Below are 25,383 nucleotides of genomic sequence, written 5' to 3'. Positions count from 1 at the left end.
CCCGCTTCGGCCTCCCAAAGTGCTGGGATTACAGGCGTGAGCCACCATGCCCTGCCTGTTTCTCAGTTTATATGTATTATTTTTTCAGATGGCTACTAAGTTGTTGGACCATAAATCTTTAATAAGTTAGGACTGAATTATTTAATGAATGTAACTGTTAAATGTCTTATTTTGCATAGAGGCTGCATGAAAAATGACTGAAACCTGAAGGACAATATGAACCAAAAATGTTGCAAGTCTCTGTTCTAGTCTTTGCCGTGTCTTTTAAACTTTGTTTGCATTGGCTTATTTACATTGAGTAGAACTCATATTAAGCAGAAATATTACACTTTGTGAAGCAGGAAATCACTTGTGCCCAGGATTTCGAGATCAGCCTGGACAACATGGTGAAACTCTGTCTCTACAAAAATTACAAAATGTAGCCAGGTGTGGTGGTGGTACGTCGCTGTAGTCCCAGCTACTCTGGGGGCTGAGGCACAAGGATTACTTGAGCCCAGGAGGTTGAGGCTGCAGTGAGCCGAGATCCTGCCACTGCACTCCAGCCTGGGCAACAGAATAAGAACCTGTCTCAAAAAAAAAAAAAAAAAAATTTTTTACCTTGAGATTAGTTGTTTGTTTAGCTTGGGGCTGGACTCTGCCTATGAGTTTCTTACTTTTCTGGACCCCTCTAAGGACAAGCTTGTGCATAAGGGAACTGTGTGTATTGGCCTCAACCATCGTCCTCATGAGTTGTTTCTTTTTTTACAGTGTTGGCATATTTGACCCATTTTACCGGCAATTCTCAGTGGATAAATAGCCACGCTTTATATACGAGCAGGTCTGAGTGGACCTCTGTCTCGGTTCTTCTGTCCATATAATCTCTCCATTGTATGTGGCTGACTCCTGCTCAGTGAGCCTGTTTGCTGTGACTTACCAGCAGGTGTCGCTATTGAGACACAGTCGCTAACTGGCTGTTCTCAGTTCTAGGAATGCCCTGAAGTATGTTTAACCTGAGAGCTCTTAATAAATATTTGTTCATTAACGGACTAGTTAAAATAAATTGCTTGTGAAGTGTTTTTAATTTAAAGTTAGCTTCAAGGACGTAATCCATGGCTTTCCCCCCATTCAGGTTAATAAAGCATACAAAACAGCTGCTAGAAGAAAATGAGGAGAAGCTCTGCATTAAGGTCCTCCAGACCCTGAGGGAAATGATGACCAAAGATAGAGGCTATGGAGAAAAGGTATTGCATTTTATTTTCATGGTCAAACCAGGTTTTGCTATGAAATTGAAGGGAGGGACCTTTAAAAGCCCATCTTAGCTCGGGCATTACTGACTTAAAAAAAAAAAAAAGCTGGTTATCCAGCCCTTAAAGGGAGCTAAATCATATGACTCTCTCTTTTAAAAGTCAAAAATACTTAGTCGTCTCTCATAGGCTGCTTGCCACATAATCTAATGTCAGAGAAGTGATAATAACAAGATTTTCCATCTATTTAAATTCCCAGTGAGAAGCAAATGCCTCTTGTGTATCAAAGTATGCGTTTCTGATTTTTAGGTTTCAGCTAAGCATACCTGTAGGTTTACTTGCCTCGTTCAGATGAGATGTTGCACAATCCTTTCAGTGCACCAAGAAACGCCCTCCACTTCTAACTGCAATTAAGGCAGGCATACACGTCACCACTGCTGAGGGAGATTGGGAAATGGACAGTCCCGTGACCTGATTGTTCTTAGTATATTCAGTGAGCAAGGATATACCAGCTCCATTCCTTACACCTCTAATGTTGGGCAGAGCAGGACAGAAACAATCCCATTCCCTTTCCTTTCAGCCCCCAGCAACAAATCATGGGCATGAATTTAAGTCTCACCCATTTTCATTTGAAGGTAATAACGTTCACTAATGGTCAGCCAGCTATGCTTAGCAACAATTTCTGAGTAGGTAAATATGCTGATATCACCGACTTATCAAAATACCCAGTAAGTCATTTTTTCAGCTCTAGGAAGAAGCCTTGATAGTTAAATCAGCCTGCCTTGTCAAAATGGATGGTGACAACCAGATTGTCGCAAGTATAAATGTCTGCAGGAATGTTGCTTTCTAACCTCTCTCTCATTAATATTAGAGCAATGTTACTAGTGAGACTCCTTGGATAAGAAAACAGAAAACAGATTATGTGGTTTCTTAGTTTATACCATGGGGCATAATCTATAAGCAACAAGCAATTCCGTGACTAGAAATCTCCATTACATTTTTAGAAACTAATTAGAACATAGGTTTCTGTAACTCAGTAGGAATTTTGCAGAGAAAACCTGCCAGACAAGAGTTTATAAATGTAAATGATAGAAGTGAAGACCCCTGGTAAGGTGAGAAGTGCTGGGATGGCCTGTTCATACCTGTATAGGCACCTAGTAGGTCTTGCTCTTAAAAACAAGAAAAGAAAAAAAAGGCGGGGGGTCGGGGGAAGGCTGATGGCAGAGAATACACTTACCGGACAGATAAATAATAACCGTTTATTTCACAAGATCATCATTTCTCTTAAAGTTAGTTTTCAGAAACATTTATAAAATATGAATCTAGTTACAGAAACTTGCTCTCCATAAAAAAGGTTAAATCCACCAAAGCTGAGTGAGTATTTTTGCATCCATGGGCCTAAAACCTGATTTTTCAAATCTGGAGACCACAAATTTCTCTTATTTGGAATATCTGTTTCTTTCTATAACCGAGGTATTTGAAGTAAACTTTGGTGCCTCTATTCTAGTGACTGTTACAAGTTGTGATTATACATGCAGTTCCCTGCAGTTGTCTTTTTATAACCTGGAAAGTAGAAGCATTGTCCTGGAGTTTCCTGAGTCTCGATTGCATGGCGGACAAGTATGTCAGGGTCTTTGAGGCCATATGGAAAGTGTGCTGCCCTGTTCCCTGCCCCTACCCGTTAGTGCCAACGGAGAGAGCATCCCAGGCCCCAGGGGATGCCACATGAGAAATATCGTAATGCATGTTATAAAGCTCATGGAGAAAGAAAGGGCATAGGGTTGAGAGGACCCTCAAAGGAGATCACTTGGAAAGAGTAAATTATATCACAGTTTCATAGAGGTTCCTGGGGTCTAGTTAAATCCTTTTCAGCTGGTGAAGAAATTAGTAACACCTAAGCAGAGAGGCTTGGAGAGAGATGGCATTTCTTTCCAGTCTGGTTAGGTCTGTCATTCCCCTCCATGAACATGAACAAACTATAGGCCAGCATGGAAAATGCCATGAAACCAAGGAAGATGCTCTAGAAACCCATGTTAGCCACTCTAAACCTGCAAGACTTGCAGTGCTGCTGGCCCAATGCTTGACTGCCGGGAAATGCTACTTAAACATTCCTATTAATTGAACTTCAAAAGAGAGAGAAGGAGAACAAGGGACACTAAAGTATTTCTGTCTTCTGACCTGGTAGCTGGTATTCACTTTGTCTGTCTCACTAAGGCTTTTTGAAGATGCTTTTTGATGGTTTACTGGCTGCCCCGTTTGACTAAAGAAGCATGACGCACAGGGCAGGCCAACTTTTTCAAGGGCAGAAATAACCCGGAGCCAAAGAACTAACCTTTCTCAAGCAAACCAGTTCGCTTGAGTCAATATAATAAATGAGGTGTTCTTTGGCCTGAGTGCTGAGGACAACACCATGGTGAGTGTAGAGGCCGTATCCCTCCTCCCATCCCCGTTTGCTGATAAGTGGCCTCTTATGGAGCTTGCCCCATGACTGACACCTCCTTGGTGATGTCCAGAATTGTTCTGCTTCTCTGCCCCCTCCTGAGCCTTCACATCCAGAGAATAGGATCTGGAGGGGCCCTGACATGGCCTCTTCCAACTCTCCCTGTGCATACGAGGAGCCTGGGGCTCAGAGCTGAGAGACTGCCTGAGGTCACGTGTGAAGTCTATATGAGAGCAAGACTAGAGTCTGGGTTTCCCGAATCCCAGTGCAGTGTCCTCTCCAGCCTCCCCTGAGGTGGTGTCCACCATGTGTGGGCCGGGTTTTCTTGCCTTTTTTCTAAGCAATAATCCTTAAAGATGATGAGACGTAGGTACCTTTAACCATCTTTACTATTTCATTCAACTTGAGTACTTAGTCAAGGTCACAGATGAAAAAGAAAGTTGACATCATTCTTTATTATCCTGTTCAAAAACATTGGTGTGCCTGTATGGATCTCCCTGCCTTGGGGAAAAAAGCCATGAAGAACTGTCACCCATATTACCAAATAGACTAAAACATGATAGAATCACTGTAAGACTGACCTACACTTTTTAAAAGTCATGGATATTCACTCGTTTCCTAGATTATGTCATAAGTAACAATGATAACATGGATCGACCTCTTGTCATGTGCTAGCCACTATACTAAACACATCTACCTTATCTCAGTTCAGCCTCAGAGATAGATACCACTATTGTCATTAACTATTTTATACGCAAGGAAGAGAAAACATAGGCTCAGAGAGCTCCAGAATTTGCCCGGGGTTACATAGTTAATAACAAGGAAACCTGGCGTTCAAACCCCAACAGTCTGATCCTAGAGTCCTAGCTCTTCACCATTGCATTATCAGTGAACAGATGGACACCATTTGAGTGTTTTGAGGTCTACCTACAGGTTGAACCTCTAAGTTTCCATTGTGTTACACGATTATGTAAACAATAGCAGGCATTAGCCCTGAGAGCACTAAATGTGTCAAAACTTAAACATCTAGTCTTCAGCTCTTGCTGATTTTTCACACTGTTGAAAACACTCTCCAGTAGATGACAAGTGAGTTTACAAAGTGTGATTGTCCCAAGGTCTTCCAAAATCTGTAGTTTTGATCAGTTCCCACACAGAGGAATCAGGCTAGTGAGTAGCAAGTAGTTGGTTCACTTGTCTGGGTCCAGTGCCCCCAAGAAGTACCTGTTCAAGAACTATCATGGCCGGGCACGGTGCCTCATGCCTGTAATCCCAGCACTTTGGGGACCGAGGCGGGTGGATCACCTGAGGTCAGGAGTTTGAGACCAGCCTGGCCAACATGGAGAAACCCCATCTCTACTAAAAATACAAAAATTAGTCTGACGTGGTGCCACACTCCTATAATCCCAGCTACTTGGGAGGCTGAGGCAGGAGAATCACTTGAACCCAGGAGGTGGAGGTTGTAGTGAGCCAAGATGACACCATTGTGCTCCAGCCTGGGTAACAGAGCAAGACTCCATCTCAAAACAACAACAACAAATTATCACATATGATGAAAGGTAGGGGCTGACTGAAGAAGATGGCCAGAGATTTTAATCATGACCACTTAGGAATAAAAAAAATCATCTTTAATTCTTATGTCTCTACAATTCAGAGGACCACCAATGCATGTACTTCTCAGAGAGTGTTAAATATAAAATAAATATTAAAACTATCACCAAAATAATGATGCAATATATTTTTGCATGATACTTATAGTGTCTTTCTATCCTGGGTATTCAAAGTTAATAAACTTTAAAATTATATCAGGACTTTACAAACACTCTGTGTGCAATGCCTACTAATCTCTGCTTTTAATCTACAATTTAAACCATGTCTGTGTTGAAAAGAAAATAATCTCCTACAGCTAAATATCTCTAAAATTTAATCTGAATCACTCTCTCAGAAAATCTTCAAGCCCCTAGACCTGGCTTGAGAAGGAAACATAGTTATTTTATGTATTATTAATAACTGATTTTGTTTACTGTAGGTTATTATTATTAAACTGCTGTTGACTTAAGTTATTACTCAAAAAGCTTTGGAAAGAAATTCGGAGGCCAGGAATTAATGTAAAAGGATATCTCAGAATGTATTTAAAATCTGTTTCCCTTCTGAATAGTAGGAGCTGTTTAAGTACTAGAAAGTATATGACCTCAGGTAATGCCTAGGCTTTCATTTCCTACATTGTCAGTCTCCTATTAATTACCAAAGCGTCTTTGCTGCAGGTGAGTAAAGTATTAACATTTCCAGCTACTAGTGTTTCTGACAGCAACTTAAATTTGCAAAATATACTCAATGTTAACAAAGCCTAATAAAAAATCAGTTGAGTATCATGCATCTATCCCTAAACAAGCATAACTGTGATACTTCTCTTGTGCTTTTGTTTTTCTTGGACACGATGCTGATAAATCCCATGTCACTAATCACTTGAGTTGGCACTAATCATCCTAGAGGGAATGTAGTTTCCTTTAATCATCCACAGGACCAGGCTGGGGATATGCTGGTCTTATTAGCTGCTGAAGTTATAGCTGGTACTGTTTGAGCTTCTGTCCCCCCACTGAGTCATAAAATGAGGCTAAGGAAAGAATTTTCTTCTAAACTGGGCTAATTCTACTCTAGTCTTTCACTCTACTCTTTCCCACCCTCTGTGGAAAAAACATTGGGGAATTTGTCCTTGCTCCCAGCTCAGTTCAAGTTTTCATGTCCATAAGCAAGTGCAGGGCTGTCTGCACACGTGGTTAAGTGACCTGTGAGGTCTGATGCCTGACATGTGAATAAAGTATGGCAGCATCGTGTCCGTTTTGGTCCCAAGCAGATGTCACGGTGAGCTCTGGCCATGTCCTCAGTGCCCAAGCCTCTTAGGATGGTTACCCGTCTGGCAAGGCTTTAAGGAGAAAGCAGCAATAAGAGTAAAGTCTGTAAACTTGGCTGGCTTGTATTTCCTTTCCTAACATTTCCTTCTTTCTCTCTCCCCTTTTTTCTTTTCCAGCTAATTTCCATTGATGAATTGGATAATGCTGAGGTCCTAATTTTGTTGTTTTTTGTTTTTCATGTCTCATGGTGGTGTTTCTGTGACACCCTCCCAGTTAGCCCTGTGATCCCTCCTCTAGTCTCATAGCGTCAGAGTATCTGGCTTTGTGTGGTGTGCCCTCTGGGAGTGAGTGGAGTCTGTCGTGTCTGTGTTAGCATTTCCCATGAGTTTGTTTGCCATTAGTCCTTGGAGATCTCATCTAAGTCTAGATAAAGACTCTCTAAACTGTGATAAGATTTTAATTGTTCGCTGTCTAAAATCTCAACTGAATTGGTGGTTGACGCTGGCCATTAACCTATCTCTGAAAGTCAGTTTTGAAATTGACCTAAAGAACTTTTCTCTATCTGTAAGTAAAGCATCTGATGCCAAAAGATACAACAGCATTGGTATAATCTGAAAGTAGTGAAAAAGGAAAACTCATTACTCTCTTGGTCTATGTATTGAACAATATTGAGTGTGAGAGTTCATATACAACTTTTTTTAAGTGCAATGTGAATTCCTACATGCTAGTTGAGACTTTCCATCCGCAGGCTCACCGGCGAGGTTAGAAATGTACTGTACCCATGGCTTCTCTTCTAGGAAAACTATGTATAGATCCAGAAATTGAATATCATCCAGTGGCTTCTGCACTTATGTATCAAGCTAGTTTCCCTTACCCAGAATTACCCTGGAGACTGATTAGTGGTCATTTTGTTTGGGATTTGGGGGCCTCTTGAATGTTTTCTGTTTTGTCCATTTTTTCAATATTCTTTGCTATATTTTTAGGTTGTGATACATGCTAGGTAAATGCTACCGGAAAAATTTAATTTGAGGAATTCATGTACATAATTGAGAGGGCTTAATTGGTTGGCAAATCAAACAAACTGGACTAAAACTTAATTTGTCTTTTAAAAGTCACTTCTCTGATCTACTTCAGATCTCTGTTTCTTCTTTTGCCAGAGCAACAAATGCCTTTAGATGAGATGGAGTGACCAAATAGAACATGCTGTCTACTCTAGTATCTACTGTAATTAATACACTGTCATTTCAGGAATACTAAGAAATGGTTCAGATATCCCTAAGGAGAGTTTGAATTACAGGTTTAAAACAGAAAGCAGCATAAGTAGTTATGTTGAATTTGCACAGTTACTTCAGGAACGGGGCTCAGAGAGGCTCAGTGGCTGGTCCTAGCTCACACAGCTAGACAGTGACTAAATCAGGACAAACACATGACTGGCTTTCCCGATGTGCTTACCGTTCTGCCACAGTAAATTCCATAAACACAGATTTTTCCTTAATTAGACAGGAGCAGTTGAGAGGGCCATGCCTTCTGGGAAGACTGGAAGGTGAGAAAAACAAAAGGGAATGCACCAACTTAATTAACTGCTATAACTGCAGGGAATTTTGCCATTTCCTGTTTAGCGTTCCTTCTTCCGGGTTATTTGTATGCCAGAAAAATCACTTCTATGCTGAATTTGGTGTTGGCACCCTTTAAGACTCTTGTTTCTACATAGCGTTGTAAATGCCTCACTGATGTAAATTTTCCCCCTGAAATATTGAGGTAGAGTTTCTATTTGCTTAAGTACAAATTAAGTCGGGAAAGGAAAACCTTCCCTAATCAGAGTCTGTGGTGTTATTAATACACTGTTTTGCACCATAGTAATCAGTTGATGTGTTTGCTTGCTCAAGATAGAACTTGGGTCTCCTGGCTGGGAGTTTATTGCTCGCTTATGGAAAGATTCCACAGTTGGAGCAGGTGTGTTTATAATTATACTCTAGGAAATAGAATACTGTCTGTTTATAAAAGAGGAATGTTCTGGCAGCCACTCAGATTCTTTGAAAATTCCCTGAAGAAGCAACTGTGGATCCCCCTCTGCGTTGTTCCCCTGGCAACCGTCAGTGCCGGGACACTGATGCCCTGTCCCCAGCCCCTCAGGCTGGTGGATCTGGCCCTTTCAGCAGAGATGCCTCCTTGGCCTTTGTCGTTGATGCTGTTCTGGAAGCTACTGCAGCTCCTGTGGTTTCTCCCCCACCAAGCCATTTGCCGGTGTGTACTCCTGGAAACCTGCAGCCCACAGCTGGAGGTCTGCAGAAGCTTAATGAGAGTTCATGCTGGCCCAGGATGAGGGCAGGGCCTCACATCTGAACTGCACACCCATGCTCCAAAGTCTAAATGTGGTGGGGAATAGCCCCAAGGCTGTGTAGGGCCTGCCCAGCGGCCCATTGAAGAAGGGCCACCACGCTTTGATCATAAAGGCCACTTGATGTGCATTTAATAACTTGAAAAAAAGCACAATGCCTACTGAGGCCCTGTCAGTGCTCTGAGAAAGCAGGGTGAAATGAGGACAGAGGTGTAGATTTCCTGCAAGAAAAGTGCATGGTATGGGGTCTTCCCCGCTGCCTTCTAGAATAAAATTTTGTTTGAAACCAGGAAAAGGAAGGGTTGTTTGCTTTTTGGCAAACAAAGAAGCAGAGTCTCCATCCTTACCCCCTGATTTTTCTTAATCCCTTGGGGCTGGGGTCGGGGGACAGATGGAGTAGAGGAGAGAGAAACTCCTTGTGTTGGTGTACCTTCCGCTCAGAGCTGGATGAATTGTTATACATGTGTACACCAGTGTGGCCACCACCTAAATCAAGATACAGAATGTTTCCATCACCCTAGAAAGTTCTCTCCTCTAGCCATTTTTGGCTTGAAACAGTTACCAGCTGGTGCTAAAGACATTGGTTTATATGACTAATATTTGAGTGCCTGTTACGTCCAGGGGATTTGGATTCAGTGGTGCCCCAAATGGGCACAGTGTCTGCCATTCTGGAGATTACAGTTTTGTGGGGGCAAACGGATAATAATATAGGTTCGTGCAAGATGACAGCTCTCAACCATGAGACACATTAGAAAGGAGAAGCTCATGGAATCCGCGACTTCTACCTAAGCAGGGAGGCCAGGTAGCAGCTTAGGAGATCAGGTGATGACAGGTGAGTGGCCCCAACAGGTAATCATGTGAATTACTTTCCTAAGCTTTAAAGCGCTGCGCTAATCAAACAGAGTTCTGGCGAAGTACTCCCGAGGTGGTGAGCAGAACAGTAGTCTGCCTAGTTTTCATAGACATGTCTGTAGAAAGGATTGGTGTGTTTAGAAAGCGTGTACTGTAGTTCAATGGATGTGTCTGTTTCTACATTTTTGAGATGTGATTCCCATTGAATCACTGCCTCCTTGGAACTGTGGAATCTCTGGAGCCATTGGTGCTAGCTAGCAACTTTGCCCTCCTGCATTGCAACAAAAAAGCTAAATTCACATTCCAGCTACTCAGGGCGGCTGCAGCCTGCATATGTTAACTCCTCAACTTCTACCTTGAGCTGCTTCTGCAGGCAAAAGATGCCATTGTAAAATTCAGAGAGGGGGGGAAAGGGAGAAACACAGAATGATTAAATTTCACCTTCAGGGGGCGTTCTCATGACGCCCAACCCAGGATGGAGGTGTCCTACTTTTTTACATTGCTGTGAACTGCTGGGTTGGGTACCTGCCAGCGTTCAGGCAGCAGTTACATAAGAGCTGCTTTTTTTCCTGGAATTTAGGCTCACTGCTGATGTGTGACCTTCAGCAGTAATTGCCAATAAATGCAGTAGGGCTGTTTACTGTTAGGCACTGGCAACCACAGAGCAAACTCAACTCAGAACATACAGAAGCTATTGCAGAATCAGTGGAGATATATATATATATGTATATCACTGAGATTATTCCATAATGACTGAAGTTGTATAATTTGGTCATGTCAGAATGTGTTTTTAAAAAATGAACTTTGCTATTGAGTTCCAATGAGCTCGTTCTATAAAATGTAGGTGAAACCACATTGTTGGAGCTAAATAATTTTTGCTTAGTTCTGTTTCTAAAAACAAATACAGTTAGTAAAGATAGTTGTCTCAGCAGATAGGAAGACTTAAAGTTGCTCTACTGAAATGCTAGATAACTTCTATTTTAGCTCAATTTTCTTTAAAGCTTTCTGTTTTCTTGGTGTGGGTTTTCAGAGGCTCATGCAGGACCGGACCCAGCAAACATATTTGCAAGCCTGTTCGCTATTTGTTTGTTGGTCTCCTCTGAGGTTGTGAGTGAGTGGAAAGGAACTCTGAAGACTGATTCAAGGAGCTGGAGATACAAATTGTCTTTGATTTGCTGATAACTAGATCTGTGATACAGTTATATTTTTTGAATTGCATTCAGTTTCTATCAGGGTAGTCATAGAAAGAGACATCCCATTTCAAAGGAAAATTCTAGAAACCCCAGGGTAGGAGGGGGATTCCTGCTGAGGGCAGTAGAAAACAAAGGGTGTTTGCAGGCCGCGATCTGTGCTAGTCTGTGATAGGCACACATGAAGCGGATGGATGGATGTGGGTGCTTGCAATTGTGCAAACACCAGAAATAGTCACCTTAGGAAGTCTGTGTGCTCCTTTTCATTTAAGAATGATAAAGTATAATTTTCTTCATTTATAGTAGAAACTCGTTCCTTGATAAAATGCTAAGTACATTATGTGTTGCAAGTGAGTAGATCCGTGTCGTATATGCATATATTCAGTTACTACCCAAGGTACCATAATGAGGGCCTGATTCATGGCCTCATGCGGGAAGGACACTTAAGATTCAGAGACTTGAGATGCAGTTTGAATTTCTATTTCAAAGCCAGTCATTGGGAGTTATTTTTCTATTGTTAGGTTTTGCTCACCTTGCCTAAAAACACTGGGAAGACTTAAGATTGCAGAGTAAATATGAAGAGGCAGTAGGGGGCACTAGTTGGTTTCTAAGCTCAAAACCAGACCACATCAGATCGCTATGAATCACCTGTTGGTGTGTGATACTGGCTTTGACTGGAGGTGCCAGCACCTGAATGTAGTGACTGGTCCTGGGACTAAGCAGGAATACAGAACATGGGAATTTCAGACAGCCCATGCCCTCAAAACATTCCTCGTGAATACGTGTTCAATGAGGGCTTCACCTTTCATGTTAAAAAAAAAAAAATAGTGACAATAAAAATATAATTCCATTTATTCACTTATTAAACATTATCTTTTGCTTGGGGTATTATACATTGTATTTATACAGATCTTATTTGAACATACATATCCTATTAATGTGCTTATATTTATTGAAATTACAGCTTATTGCTGTAAAATAACCTTATCCTCAAGGAAACATAGCCAACATTCTTATAGGAGGAAGTGCTAGTATAGGCTATTGGTGGTTTTACCAACTTAGGTACCACGTGTGGCCTGGCCCCTTCCATGCCTGGAAACATTTTCTGTCCCAGCGGGTTGGATTATTCAGGGAACTTGCCGGCTAGATATTGTGAAATGAAGTTTACTGAAAATAAACCAAGAATTAATTAGTATTTTAGCTAGAAGGAATCCTAAAGAATATTTGCAGCCATGCGTGGTGACTCACACCTGTAATCCCAGCACTTTGGGAGCCTGAGGTGGGCGGATCACTTGAGGTCAGGAGTTCCAGATCAGCCTGGTCAACACGGTGAAACTGCATCTCTACTAAAAATACAAAATAAGCTGGGTGTGGTGGCGCATGCCTGTAATCCCCGCTACTCAGGAGGCTGAGGCAGGAGAATTGCTTGAACCCTGGAGGTGGAGGTTGCAGTGCGCCAAGATCATGCCACAGCACTTCAGCCTGGGCGACAGAGCAAGACTCCGTCTCAGAAACAAACACACAGAAAAAGAATATTTGCTTTGTCCTCCTTGAATAGGTCAGGAGCTGAATGCCCAGAGACGTTCAATGACTGGCTCAGGGCCACACAGAGCACCAGAGCTAAACCCTGGATGAGCCATAGTCACAGGATGCTCATGCAGCGCTCTGGGGTTTTCCAATCTATTCCATAAAGAGATCACATTTAAAAGTGTTTTTCTGGTTAGACGTAATTCTTGAAGCTGCACAGTATCCTCTGTTTCTCAAACGGCTTCATAAAATTTTCAAGGGAAAAAAGACAGTTATTAATTTACATTTAATTTTTGTTTTAAGAATTAATTAAACTAATTTTAGAACAAGCATAACAGCAGTTTAACAGAGGAAATAGAGTGTCAGTACAATCATAAAACATAATCCCTGCCGAGTGATTAAGAAATAGATATATACTACCTATTTCTATTCTGAAAGAATTCGAGATGCTTCTCTGGACAAAGAGAGCACAGGCAAGAGAATTCAAACAAACGACACATGAGTTCCATCTTTATTTTCTTTAGCTTTTGTTTTGATTGGCAAAGGGGTAAGAGGGTAGCTGTGTGCATTCCTATGGTGAATCCATGCCTATAATCCTTTTGTTCTGATCATACTGGATCAGTATAAAGGATGCTGTAGTGGGAGGGTTGTCCATGCAAATAGTAGAATATAATACTTCTGTCTATATCTCTGTCTGTTCTAAAATGCATGGGAAATTGCTTTAATTCTGCTTTTTCTCATATGTTCGTTTTGCACTAAGGGAAGATAGCAAAAATGTTTACACCGTTTTAATTCTTTAGCGTACAGAATGTAAGGGTAGAGTTAAAAATGCATTCTTGGATTGTGATCTTTCTATCATTTTGAAAATACCTTTACCTGTGCTCTGCTTTTACTTTTCTCCCCCACTCAAGTCCTTCCTACCACCAGCACTGTCCCTCCCCACCCCAAACAGGAGGCTGCATGCTTCAGAGGCAAGTTTTCTCCCTATGATTAGTGGAGTTGGGCTCACGCATGAAAGGTCATCTGTCCAGAATTGAGTGAGCAACCCTTGTTGTCTTTGCCGAAGTAGTTTAATCCCCTGGATCTTTCTTTCATTTTCTCTATTGGGAAATAGACAGAAGACAGAAATCATTAGATTACATAATATAGCAGCCCTATATTAAGAGGCTTTCTTCCCTCTTGGTGATCAAACTACCAAAGGGGTAGCGTGGAGCTGAATGAAGACACCACCAGATTTCACAGTGTCACTGCTCTCATGCTTTCAACACCAGCCCTGACCCGCCACCCGACAGCCACCTTCTGGCCCTGAGATGAATGTGCTGGAGCTCTGTTAGAGGCCAAGGTCACACAGTTGCAGCGTGAGCCTTGGGTTTGTCCCGTGGCCTCAGACTACACCTCACACCAGTCACACCGCTGGTGTGTGACTTTGGTCCCGAGATGTCCAGGTGGGGTCTGGCAGTTCCATCTGACATCTCTTCTCTGCTCCAGGCACATGTCCTTTTGGAGGGCAGATTCACGGCACTGTCTGCAGACGGAGTGGTAGACTTTTCTCCAGGCATATCTTTGTGTAGCCCCTCTTTGCCCTCTCATCCCTTCCCCCTCACCTGCATGTCCTTTCGAGGCATCCTTTTGTTGCTCATCCATGGGTTGGAAATTGTGAAATCAAGGGGGAGGGTGGTATCTGTGTGGCATGGCTGGGATGGGGCCAGGAAACCCAGACCATGAAGCCCCCAAGGGAAATGCATGGGGTGGGAAACTCATCTCCATAGTCAGTCTGAGTGCAGGAGACGTTGTTTCTCCCAGAGACACTGGAGCAGGGAGGCTGCAGCCCCGAAGCCCAAGCTGGAGCCTAGGTCTTCTTTCCTGCTGTAGGACAGGATGTGGAGAACGGAGAGACATGGGATAAAGCCTAAACCCACAGGAGACATGTGGCATGTGGAACTTTCCCTAGCCTTGGGCCCCTGCTTTCATCACTACCCCTGCTCCCCTGAGAGCCTCCATGGACACGCATACTATTGCTTTCCCTGTCTCTGTGGACCGAGACACGGATGTGCTGTGGTTCTTCCTTTTACTTGCTTTGTTTTAAAGCATCATTCCTTCTTGGTTAGTGGTAGACTTTTTTGTTTCGTTCTTATTTTTGATGTGTTCCCCCATTGCAGGTCAATTGTCTCCTCCAGCACAACCACATTCAGTTTGATTTGAAGGTATCTGGTCACCTTGATTGCTGAAGCCCACTTCGGCCGGTGATCCAGCAGGGTTGCCTCATCTCTGATCCTTCCTTCCATGTTTTGTCCTTGCGTGTTGGTCTCTGGACTTCTCTGTGGCCCACAAGATGCAAGTGCCATGACTAACGTACTTCGTTTTACTCCCAACTAGCTTCCTCCCGCTCCGGATTCTGAGAACGCCACCGAGGTGTGTTGCCTGCCTATATTTGTAGTGCCAGTGCCAGCAAATATGGGTGCCTCTCGGTTGTCCTGGTTGGGTGTCTGAATTGTTGTGACAAAGAGTCTGTCCCAGTGGTAGATGTAGGAGGGAGGTCTCTAGGCTGGCTGCAAACAGATCATTGCTGTCGTGGATGTGGCTCTCAGTGTAGAAAGAAAGTCCTGAGGAGCTGGATCCAAACTGAGCATCCTCCAGGTGCCAGGACATGGTTCTTTGAAAGTTCTCACTCAGAACCATCTTAATCATGAGACATTTAGTTGAGACATGTGAGGATGCTTGTATAACAATTTCTGCTGTTATACAAAATTGACTTTGGGTCCTGTGCAGAGATGATGCAGTTTTGAAGTTATTCTAAATTAATAATAAATAATATTTATAATTGTAGAAAAAGCTGCTAATAAACTTGTAATTTTAGAATGCACTTTTTAAAATCTTTTTATTTTTTGAGACAAAGTCCTGCTGTCGCCCAGGCTGGAGTGCAGTGGCACAACCTTGGCTCACTGCAACCTCTGCCTCCTGGGTTCAAGCGAATCTCCTGCCTCAGCCTCCTGAGTAGCTGGGATTACAGGCATGTGCAACAACGCTCGGCTAATTTTCATATTCTTAGTAGAGATGGGGTTTCCCCATGTTGGCCAGCCTGGTCTCAAAACTCCTGACCTCAGGTGATCCGCCCGCCTCAGCCTCTGAAAGTGCTGGAATTACAGGCATGAGCCTCTGCGCCCAGCCTACAATGCAGTTAAAAAAAAAAAAAAATTCTTCTTGCTACTAACTAAACTCACTAAATGAGGGACTAACATTTCCTAAGGTGTGTAAAATCATAGAGAAGCTTTTTGGGGAGACATATTTCCAAGTATCAAAATTTAATTTCAGAAACTATTCCAAAATCACCGTAGTTCAAGCTAGAACGAAGTGTACTTCATTTGAAAGAAGCCTTAAAAATGAAACATGAACAAATGATTGAATAGCGAAGTTGTATGTCTGTGTTTTCTAATGATCAGTGTTTAATATCCTAATCGGAGCTCCTCATTCTGTTAACAGTTTTGTTACAAGACTTGTGCACTCGTGGGGCGGGGAGAGCTGTGGTCCCATGTCTGTGTCTGCTCAGAGGCGTGTGTCTTGATGTCCTTATGCATGTGCTGTGCAATGATGCATGTATGAATCATAAGAACCTGCCCGATTGAACCTTGAATTACAACCCTTTTTGGGTTAATGTCACAGCATATAATATAGAACTTCTTCTTCATGGTCTTTGCAATAAATTATGTTGGCCAAAAAGTCCTATGTCTGCCCATTTTAAACAGTGCATTAGGGTCGGGGGTATGGGACAGTCATTAAGCAGCATCTAAAGTAATCAAGCATGGATATTCGGGGGAAAAACAAAAATCTAGACCTATTCTCCTTTTGTGTAACTCTTGTCTATATATGAACTCTCAACGTATTTTATGTGTGACTGATGCTGCAGATGGTAGTGTCTCCTTAGTGTTGTACTTAAAATGGAATTTCTGCATGCCTAGCAGGAGCTTGAACCAAGTCCACCCCTGCGGCAGCTGGAAGACCATAAAAGGGTACGTAGTCTTGAGTCTTGGGTATTGGGAGCTAATGATCAATGACCATCACATCTCCATCAACCACACACTGTGATTGAGAGGCAGCTTTTGTTGTTGATATTGTTAAAGCACTAATTGACTCAAGAGCAATCACAGCCATGTATATAAATGAAACTAAATAGTGGTTCTGCCTGTTGTCTACCTGATCAGAGCACTGTAACCAGCTGGCCTCCAAATAATGACCAACTAAGCTTTTCATGTCCTTTTTTCTTTTCTGTGGTGGCTTTCTATTTAGGTGAAATGTTGAAAAAAAAAAAAAAAGAAAGAAAGAAAAACTGTAATGGCTGATGACCATGATAGATAATTTATAATAACAATAATGGAAAAAAGTTCATAATTATATTACCTAGCCACAAGAGCCACTAATGTTTTTGTTATTTGGGTGGTTTTTTAGAGACAGATATCACTCTGTTGCTCAGGCTGGAATGTAGTGGTGCGATCTCAGCTCACTGCAGTCTCAACCTCCTGGGCTCGAGACCCTCCTGCCTCAGACTCCCGAGTAGCTGGGACCGTAGGCACCATGCCCGGCTAGTTTTCTTTTATTTTTTATTTTTGTAGAGACAGAGTCTTGCTATGTTTCTCAGGCAGGTCTCAAACTCCTGGGCTCAAGCAATCCCCTTGCCTTGGCCTCCCAAAGTGCTGGGATTACAGGTGTGTGCCACCATGCCCAGCCCCACTAATGTTTTAATATTTCCTTCTACCCATTTTTTTATACACATGAGCACATGTGCTAACAGACACAGGCACATTTGCATTGTCATTGGGATTATTCTAAGTATACAACTTTTGTACCCTGTTTTGTCATTAAATACCGTATCTGAGCATTTGTTTTGAAAATCTTTGAAAGTTAACAGCTGCCTGAAATTCCCCAAATTGACAGGTGGTTCATCATTTTTTTCCTTTGATGAAGAAATGAATGAATGTGTGCATCTTTGAATAAATTCCTAGAAGAGGAATTCCTTGGCCAAGGGGTAGATGTGTTCTTAAGGTGCTGATTGTGCCTTGCCAAACCATTTCTAGAAGATTGTATATATCCATGAGCATGCCAACAGCACTGATTTTCATGTTGCCCATTTTTGGGAAGATAACCAGATGTCCTGGTGACACAGGCTTCATCCTCATTTCACAAGTAGGACATTGAGATTCTGGGATGTTCAACATCTTGTCTAAGGTCATGGAGTTCAAAAATGACCTGTCACTCTGAAGACTGTCTTGGAACTATGATCATTGGTGTCTAGGAGAATTTTTCTATTATTTTTGTGGGTACATAGTAGGTGTATGTATTTATGGGGTACATGAGATATTTTGACAGAGGCACACAATGTGAAATACTCACCATGGAGAATGGGGTATCTATTCCCTCCAGCATTTATCCTTTGAGTTGCAAACAATTCAATTACACTCTTTAAGTTACTTTAAAACGTACAATTAAGTTATTGTTCACTGTAGTCACCCTGTTGTGCTACGAAATAGCAGGTCTTACTCATTTTTTTAACATTTTTTTTTGGTACCCATTAACCTTCCCCACCTGCCGCCTGTCTTGGAGAATTGATGCCTGAGATAAATGGGGAGCCAGATGCACCTTTACTCTGCTCACACACCCAGGCCCCTGCCCAGTCCCACTGCATCCTAAATCCCTTTTGTTTTCTTGCTCTGATAGAGACATCAACTTTGTGATTTCTCAGACTAGGACTGGAGAATAGCTCCAGGAAGTTGGCATTTCAGCAGAATTCAGGACGTGATGCTATAGTCCTTCTTCTCCAGCTTCCTGTATCTCCTGCATTTCATGGCCCAAGGCACCTTGCATTCTTCTATTTTCCATCCTTGCCTACCCTTTAGAATTGTCCTAGGTCCTAGGAGTAGCTGGTAAACGCACACAGCTGTCCCTCATGTCCTAAGCTCTCAGAGGACTTGGTATTGAATGCTGCCTATGCCCGTGAACTTTATAATTAGAAACAGGTTCAAGTTTTGGGGTTTTCTTTTGCCAGGTACTAGCTGTGTGATTTTGAGCAAGTTAACCTCCCTATGCCTCAGTTTCTTCTGCTGTAAAATGGGAGTGACAACAGTCCCCATACCTTAGGACACTGAGCTGTGCACATGAAGCTCTTAGCACAGTGACTGGAATATGATAAGGGATATTAACTTGTAGATACCTTGTGAATTGAAACATTGAGGTGATTTTGTAGACAGCAAGAGGAGAAAGAAGGTATTTTAAAATCGAGGCGCTACCCTCATGCTGACTAAGGTGTGAGAGGCTCACAGCTCACATGAGAGGGCGATCTTGCCTGAAGCACATGATCTTTAAGTGGCTGGAACCTGGGAAACTGAAAAGGTCAGTTCTCTCTCTCCTTTGTGTGTGGCAATGTTAACTCCTTAGTGCCTTGTTCAACACTGGCTCTCTTCCCACGCAGTTCCTTCACTTATTTAGTTCAATTGGTATCAGTGGAACACATGTTGGTAGAGTGACCAGGTAGGAGCTTGGTTTCATTACTCCACATCACTAATCTACCAATTTTCATTGTTTTAATGTGACACTTATTACAAATGACTTTTTCTTTTCTCAATCTTAGGTAACAATGTGTGGGAATTTCTGACTGAGACAAACATCTGATATTTGTTTGCATACTGTAGGTGTAAACTGCTGGAAAAAAACTGGTATTATTTTTAAAAAGGGTTGCACAGCCAAATGTTAAAGCTGAAGAAGTGACGTTATTTGAGAAGTCATTTTTTTTTTCCTTCTCTGCAATCAGATTTCTCAGCCTGGTACATTGTGAACAGCTTAGTGCTGTTGAGTAATTTATATCAAGATGATTAGGAAGGCTTTTCTCTGCAGATTTTAATTTTTCTTAAATTAAACCACTGTCTCAGAAAAACAGAATTTTCCTTGAACCCGAGTTTTCACACTAGGGATTTGCATAACTTTTAATGATTCTTATCCATTTTTCCTTTCTATCCCCTCTTACCTATAATTCTCAGTCTTTATTCTTTCAAAAAAGGAATGCATCTCGTCTTTTTAAACCCTTGCTCTCTGTTTTTTCTTCCTTGCAGTTTAATTCTGTGTGTGTGTGTGTGTGTAGAGAAGGTGAGATGAGTATGTGCCAAAAACCTTATAATTAAAAGCAAAAAAAAAAAGTTTGTGGGGTGGAATGTGTTTTTTTTTTTTTTTCTTTTCCCCAGAATGAGCACATTTCATGATATTCTCTTATGGGGGAAAATGTACCATTTGATGCATCAGTTGCTATGGTAACTGCTAGGGTTTTTCTGTTGAAGGAGAGACAAAATGGTAATGTGAGATCCCTTTGTAACTTGAGTTTGGCATCCAGACTGCATAAATGTGGAGTTCCTGTTCCTGGCGTCCACGTGCTCCTTTCATTACCTCCTGCTTGCTTGATTGCAGACTGACCAGGGTCTTGCTGTTCACCCTCAAAACCATGAGGAGGGGGAGAAAAAAAAAGCCGCCACCGGAAATTGAAAATCTAAGCAAGTCATTCTAGCTCCAAGTGGAATTGTGGTGCACAGGCTCCAGATGAGACCTCCTTAAGAGATGTGTGTTTGTTGACTGGTCACAGCCATACTGCCTTTGACTTGACCACTCAACCCTATGCACTTTCAGATTCCTGTTGCGATGGCTACGTTGGCTGTCTTCCCTGACTGCAGCTTATGGGTCTCAGCCCAGCCGTCTAGCACTCAAACAATGTTCTCACAGTGCCAGAGGGGATTCAGTTAGAGACTTGGGATGGTCAACTGCCAATCACTTCTGTTGCTGGAACTCAAAGTCTGTGTCGTATTGAAAGAGAATCAAATAGATTCATTATGATATTTAAAAAGGGAAATCATATTTAATCTATCATATTCAACATATTTAATCTGTCATATTCAACATATTTAATCTATCATATTCAACATGGAGACAACCTTTTCTTGCCCTCAATTCTTTCTTCATAGGCATTCTTGAATGTAGCTTTAAAACTTGTGCTTCTCTTATGAAGTCAGCCTTTTAAATCACTGTCTTCCCAGTGACTTCTCCAGAGAGTGCTCATGTGTTTACACTGGTGCCTGAGACTGGAATACCAGTAAAGTTGTATCTTTGTTCCGGAATGGGGTCTTCTAAGTCATTAAGGAATCTTGCACTGAAACTTTCTTCCCCACCTGTGAGCAGTTTATTTGAAAAGTACTTAAAATATCACAAGTAACTTACCCATTTGAAGCACTCTTGGAATTCTGAATTTACCGTTGGTCCAGTGAGAAATGAGTTTCATGAGCTGATAGAAGTTACCCTCCTTTGCCGAACTATGAAGAGAGACATATTTGTGGGTGGAATGGAAAGAGGAAATTTGGGATTTTTTTGTTTTCTGCACATTCATTTAAAAATCAGGCCCCTCCCGTCTCCCCTGTTTATCCCATCCCAATCTGTCCCTGGAATCTTTAATTAGCAGCATGAATTAAAGAGTAGATAAACCTTTTCTGGGACTTTCAGCGGTTTTGATGATTGACAGGAGCCAGGAGTTTCCTGCCTATCTCCTTTCTTCCTTGGTCCCCCACTTCTCCCAGGGTACCTCCCATTTCCCAGGGTCCCCGCTTCAATCTGCTCCCTCCCGTCTTGTTTTGCAAACGCCTCACTTGAAATCTCCAGACCTATTCTCAGAGCTTATTAACAAATCATTTTAAATTCTACTGACTCATGGTTCAGTTGCAGGTCTTTTCAAAAGAACTCTTGAGTCTCTGTTTTAGAGACCTGCTCCATTTCAACACCTTTCGTCTCGGCCAGACTTCTTTTCCCTCACCTCTCTTGATGATGCACCAGAGGAACTCCATGCCTTGCTACTTTCATTCTGGAAAAGAGTCCAGGGAAAATTTTTACAGCCTTTGACTTTTAGAGCCTTCCGATTGGGAGGTGATCTTAGGGCCCCTTAGAAGCGCGGCTGAAGGTGTAGAGCTGAGAATGCAGAATGCATGCTGGCTCTGGTTACCTGCTTGCCAGCATCCCCCATTATTACTGAACAATGGAGGTTTTTTAGGTTAGAGTAATTACAAAGAGTTACTGTATCCCTGTTCAGGACTCTTTGATACTTATATTTTTAACAAATTTTATTATAGAAAAGTTGAAATCTGTATAAAAGGAGTCAAAGGTTTCAAAACCCCTCATTCATAACTCCGCTTCAACAGCAACTGTCAACTCATGCCTACTCTTGTCTCACTTATATCCCTTGCTGCTTCCCCTTCTCTCCTGTATTGTTTTAAAGAAGATTCCAGACAAAATGCCATTTTACCTATGATGGGTTTTTTTATATATTTGATATCTGCCACTCATGCCACTAATTTATTTCCTATAGCATTATGAGGTTTTTGTTGTTTTTGTCTTTTGTTTTTTAAAACATTTGGCCCATTGACTATTTTTGTAAGAAAGGCTTACTTTTGGCTTATTGTATCATCTTACCCTATTACTCTGAAATCTTAATATTTTTTTGGACCTTGGGAATAAACCTTGTGCTTGAAATAACATTTTTATATTGCTATGTGGAAGCTGACCTGTAAGCATTTTCAATTTGTCTTAATTTTATCAACTTACCCCAAAGGGATTTTTGTTTGTTATTGTTAGTTGTCCTTCAAAATTACTGTTCTGTCTTATCATTGTGTGAGAGGGTACTTCAGTCAATATTTTAGATTGCTACCATTTTTTTAAAAAAATCTGGTTTTCTGAGAAAATATTGAAGTTAACTTCAGAGTTTCTAAATGCTTCTATTAATAATTTATTTTTTCGCCAAGTGAAACTGGGCCAATTATAACTGAGTACCCCTGTGTGTTTTGAATATTCGTCACTCAGTTATGCATTAAATGCAGAACCTGATTTTATTATCCTGTTTGAATTAAGGGTGAGGCGCTCAGGCAAATTCTGGTCAACCGTTACTATGGAAACATCAGACCTTCGGGAAGAAGAGAGAGCCTTACCAGCTTTGGCAATGGCCCACTGTCACCAGGAGGACCCAGCAAGCCCGGGGGAGGAGGTAGGCTTTGTGGTGTAATTAGCTTCATGTGTGAATCAAGTGTGTTCTATGATAGCTGCATGTTTCCTCCTAACAGGTTGAAACACTAACAACAGATGAATTTGTGTTGCAAGTGTATTTTTTAGCAACTTGTTTTGTCTTTGGTCTACCACCAAATTGATGTCTAAACATATTTTCCTGCAAACTAGCATTTCCCTGCAGCTAGATAGTGGCTAAGCCTTTTGCTCCTCCTTCCCATGCAGTGACCATCTTGGTGATATTTGAATGATTTGAGGGATTTGATTTTATTGCACTTTGTCCTGTGGTTGTTAGGACTCTTGTCTTTCCGTAAAATAATGAGGATATTGGCACCCAGGATAGTGAAAGCTGCCGTTTATTATACATTGACTGAGTGCCAGGGGCTTTCCTAAGTGCATTGCATTCTTTACCTTCTTTTCTCCTCCCAGCTGCTCATCATGTGATAGGTACAGTCTATCCCAGTTCCACAGAGGAAATGGAAGCTTGTCAGTGGCTGGTCTGTAATTTCAGCCTGGTGTATCTAATTCTAATGCCGTGTACATCCACAAACTCCTATGGAAGTATACAAAAAACATCCCTGTACAGAAGTGCTTACTTTAAATCGGTTTAAGCACACTTACAAGTAAAAGATACAAAAACATGGAACTCAAAGGTGGGTCTTACCGAGTTTGTGTTTTTAGGCAGTGCTCAGCACAGATGTGAGGTGCCTGATTTCCTGTCTTATGGTGATGACTGTGGGGTAGCTTCAGATCCTTGGTGGGTTCCATGCATAGCACAGAAATACTCAGTGTACACTTAATTTGTCCTAGCACATGCTAAGGAGGAAGCTTGGATTTCTCCCTAAATGAAAACTGGAAGCATAGCTGCCCAGTTCATGGAGTTATGCGAGCCTCAATGAAGATGCAGTTCTCAAGGCATCCGAGAGGTGGGAACTTGGCCTTTCAAGTCCAAAAATCGATGCAGAGGTTCTTCACATAATCTCTCAAAACCATTCTCTTTACTTTCTGTAGTGAGGTCATTTAACAATTATGTGAAGCCCTTGGGGAGGCATCATGACAGGGATTTGGAAATGCAAGACAGACTCCGCTCTGAGAAGCTGTAGCAGAGAGAATGTGCAACCCAATTTCTACCTTGTGCTATAGATATAAGGACAAGTCAAGGACAAGCAGTATAAAGGAGGTGACACTGGAATTGAGTTCTGCAAGAAAGGACAGATAGACAATTTTCTGCTTTTTGAAGCTGATCAGCCCATTTCTCCATGTGCGTTCATGTTTTAGTTATTGCCAATAGTAATACAAGGCAAGTCCTTAAATATGTACCTTCCAAACACAGTCAGAATCCATTCTAAATGAATGGCCCTCTCTTCTTAAGTATACTTATCTCCTCTGAAGTGCAGTGAGAACAGGAACCTTGTTTTGTTCACTCCCCTATCCCCAGCTCTTGGCTCCATGCCAAGCAGTGAGCAAACATTTGTTGAATGAATGAACCGATAAATTATGGAAAAGAGTAAGTTGGGGGTTAGAGTGGGCTTGTTAAAAAGAGGGCTAAAGTGATCATTATAGGCTAAGCTTCCTTGAGAGTGTTCTAAGAAGTGTTTGACTTTGGTTTGTTTCCGAAACCAGTTCTGAACTCTGCCACCAGTCATTGTGTTTAATGTAAGGGAGAGTCTTTGCTGGCTGGCTTTAGGTCCCTTGCTTGAAATATATCATTCTTTTTGCATCTTAGCTGTCTGAATTCAGACACCATCTCTGCTGCTGACAAGCTGGTGTCCTTGGACAAGCATCTTCATCTGTGTGTTAATACTCAATACTTTCCTTGTGGGGTTAAAAGGGTTAAAGAGATGAACATGGGTAAAACATTTAGTGCGTAAAGTGTTGGTGCGTAGTAAGTATGCAGCAAACATTAGCTGTTCTGATTATGCTTAGTAAAAACAATATTCCATCTTCCTAGGGGGAGGTTCCGGATCCAGCTCTATGAGCAGGGGTGAGATGAGTCTGGCCGAGGTTCAGTGTCACCTTGACAAGGAGGGGGCTTCCAATCTAGTTATCGACCTCATCATGAACGCATCCAGTGACCGAGTGTTCCATGAAAGCATTCTCCTGGCCATTGCCCTTCTGGAAGGAGGCAACACCACCATCCAGGTAGGAAGGCAGCTTGGCTGCGGGTGTGGCATCCCTGCTGAGCAGGAGGAGAGTCTGTTCTGGGAGCCAGATGCCTGGGTGGTACCAAGGCTTGTTTGGGAGACAGCTCATTCTGAGGGCACAAAATTCTGTTTTGAAAAATGAATTCTACTGGTATCCTGTTGTGATCATTTGGTCATAAATCAGACTTGGTTCCAAAACCTGAGTTACATTTGAAAATTGATAAAACACTGAGAATATGCAAAGGAAATTGGCGTAAGTTCTAGGACATAGTGGACACTCCATAAATGTTTGTTGAATGAGTAAATGATTGCATGAAGTTTATTTATAGTTTTTATCCAAGATTGCAGGGGATCTCATCACGGGATAACCAAAAGAGTTTGAACTGTGTGTGATATTTAGAAGATTTAATTGTTATGTATCTGTAGATACTGCAGCTGTTGCTTACTAGAAGTTTCTCTACCTTTTGACTGAAAGTTTAATAAAGCCAAACCAATTTGAAATAAAAGAGACACCAGGCTATGTTAGTCAGAAATGAATAGATGACTTTTTGAAAGGTAGATATGATTTATATTTAAAACTAATAATAAAAACTCAAATTCTATTTCTAGTTCACTTTTTATAGATGTCCTTAAAAAAACAATTTTCATTTTTTTCCCACAACAGTCATCTTAGAACATGAATTTTAATAATACATAAATAATATAACTTCTATATATGATTCCTTTAAATATTTTTAATACCTCCTTTA

The 25,383-nt window shown here is 41.7% G+C and overlaps 1 protein-coding gene across 1 annotated transcript in view; it reads left to right on the top strand.

Annotated features, from left to right (window-relative positions):
* ITPR1 (inositol 1,4,5-trisphosphate receptor, type 1) overlaps positions 1 to 25,383 on the top strand; it is a 354,179-nt gene that overhangs the window by 215,239 nt on the left and 113,557 nt on the right. The window contains exons 38-43 of the mRNA XM_011965454.1: positions 1,109 to 1,220; positions 6,689 to 6,721; positions 14,796 to 14,831; positions 16,379 to 16,426; positions 22,341 to 22,473; positions 24,442 to 24,632. Of these exons, the coding sequence (XP_011820844.1) occupies positions 1,109 to 1,220; positions 6,689 to 6,721; positions 14,796 to 14,831; positions 16,379 to 16,426; positions 22,341 to 22,473; positions 24,442 to 24,632 (553 nt within the window). The remainder of the gene's footprint in view (positions 1 to 1,108; positions 1,221 to 6,688; positions 6,722 to 14,795; positions 14,832 to 16,378; positions 16,427 to 22,340; positions 22,474 to 24,441; positions 24,633 to 25,383) is intronic.

Source organism: Mandrillus leucophaeus, unplaced genomic scaffold, assembly GCF_000951045.1.
Source record: "Mandrillus leucophaeus isolate KB7577 unplaced genomic scaffold, Mleu.le_1.0 Scaffold727, whole genome shotgun sequence".
Taxonomy (NCBI): Eukaryota; Metazoa; Chordata; class Mammalia; order Primates; family Cercopithecidae; genus Mandrillus; species Mandrillus leucophaeus.
Note: the sequence above shows the minus strand (reverse complement) of the source record. Positions and strands in the feature narration are given on the sequence as shown.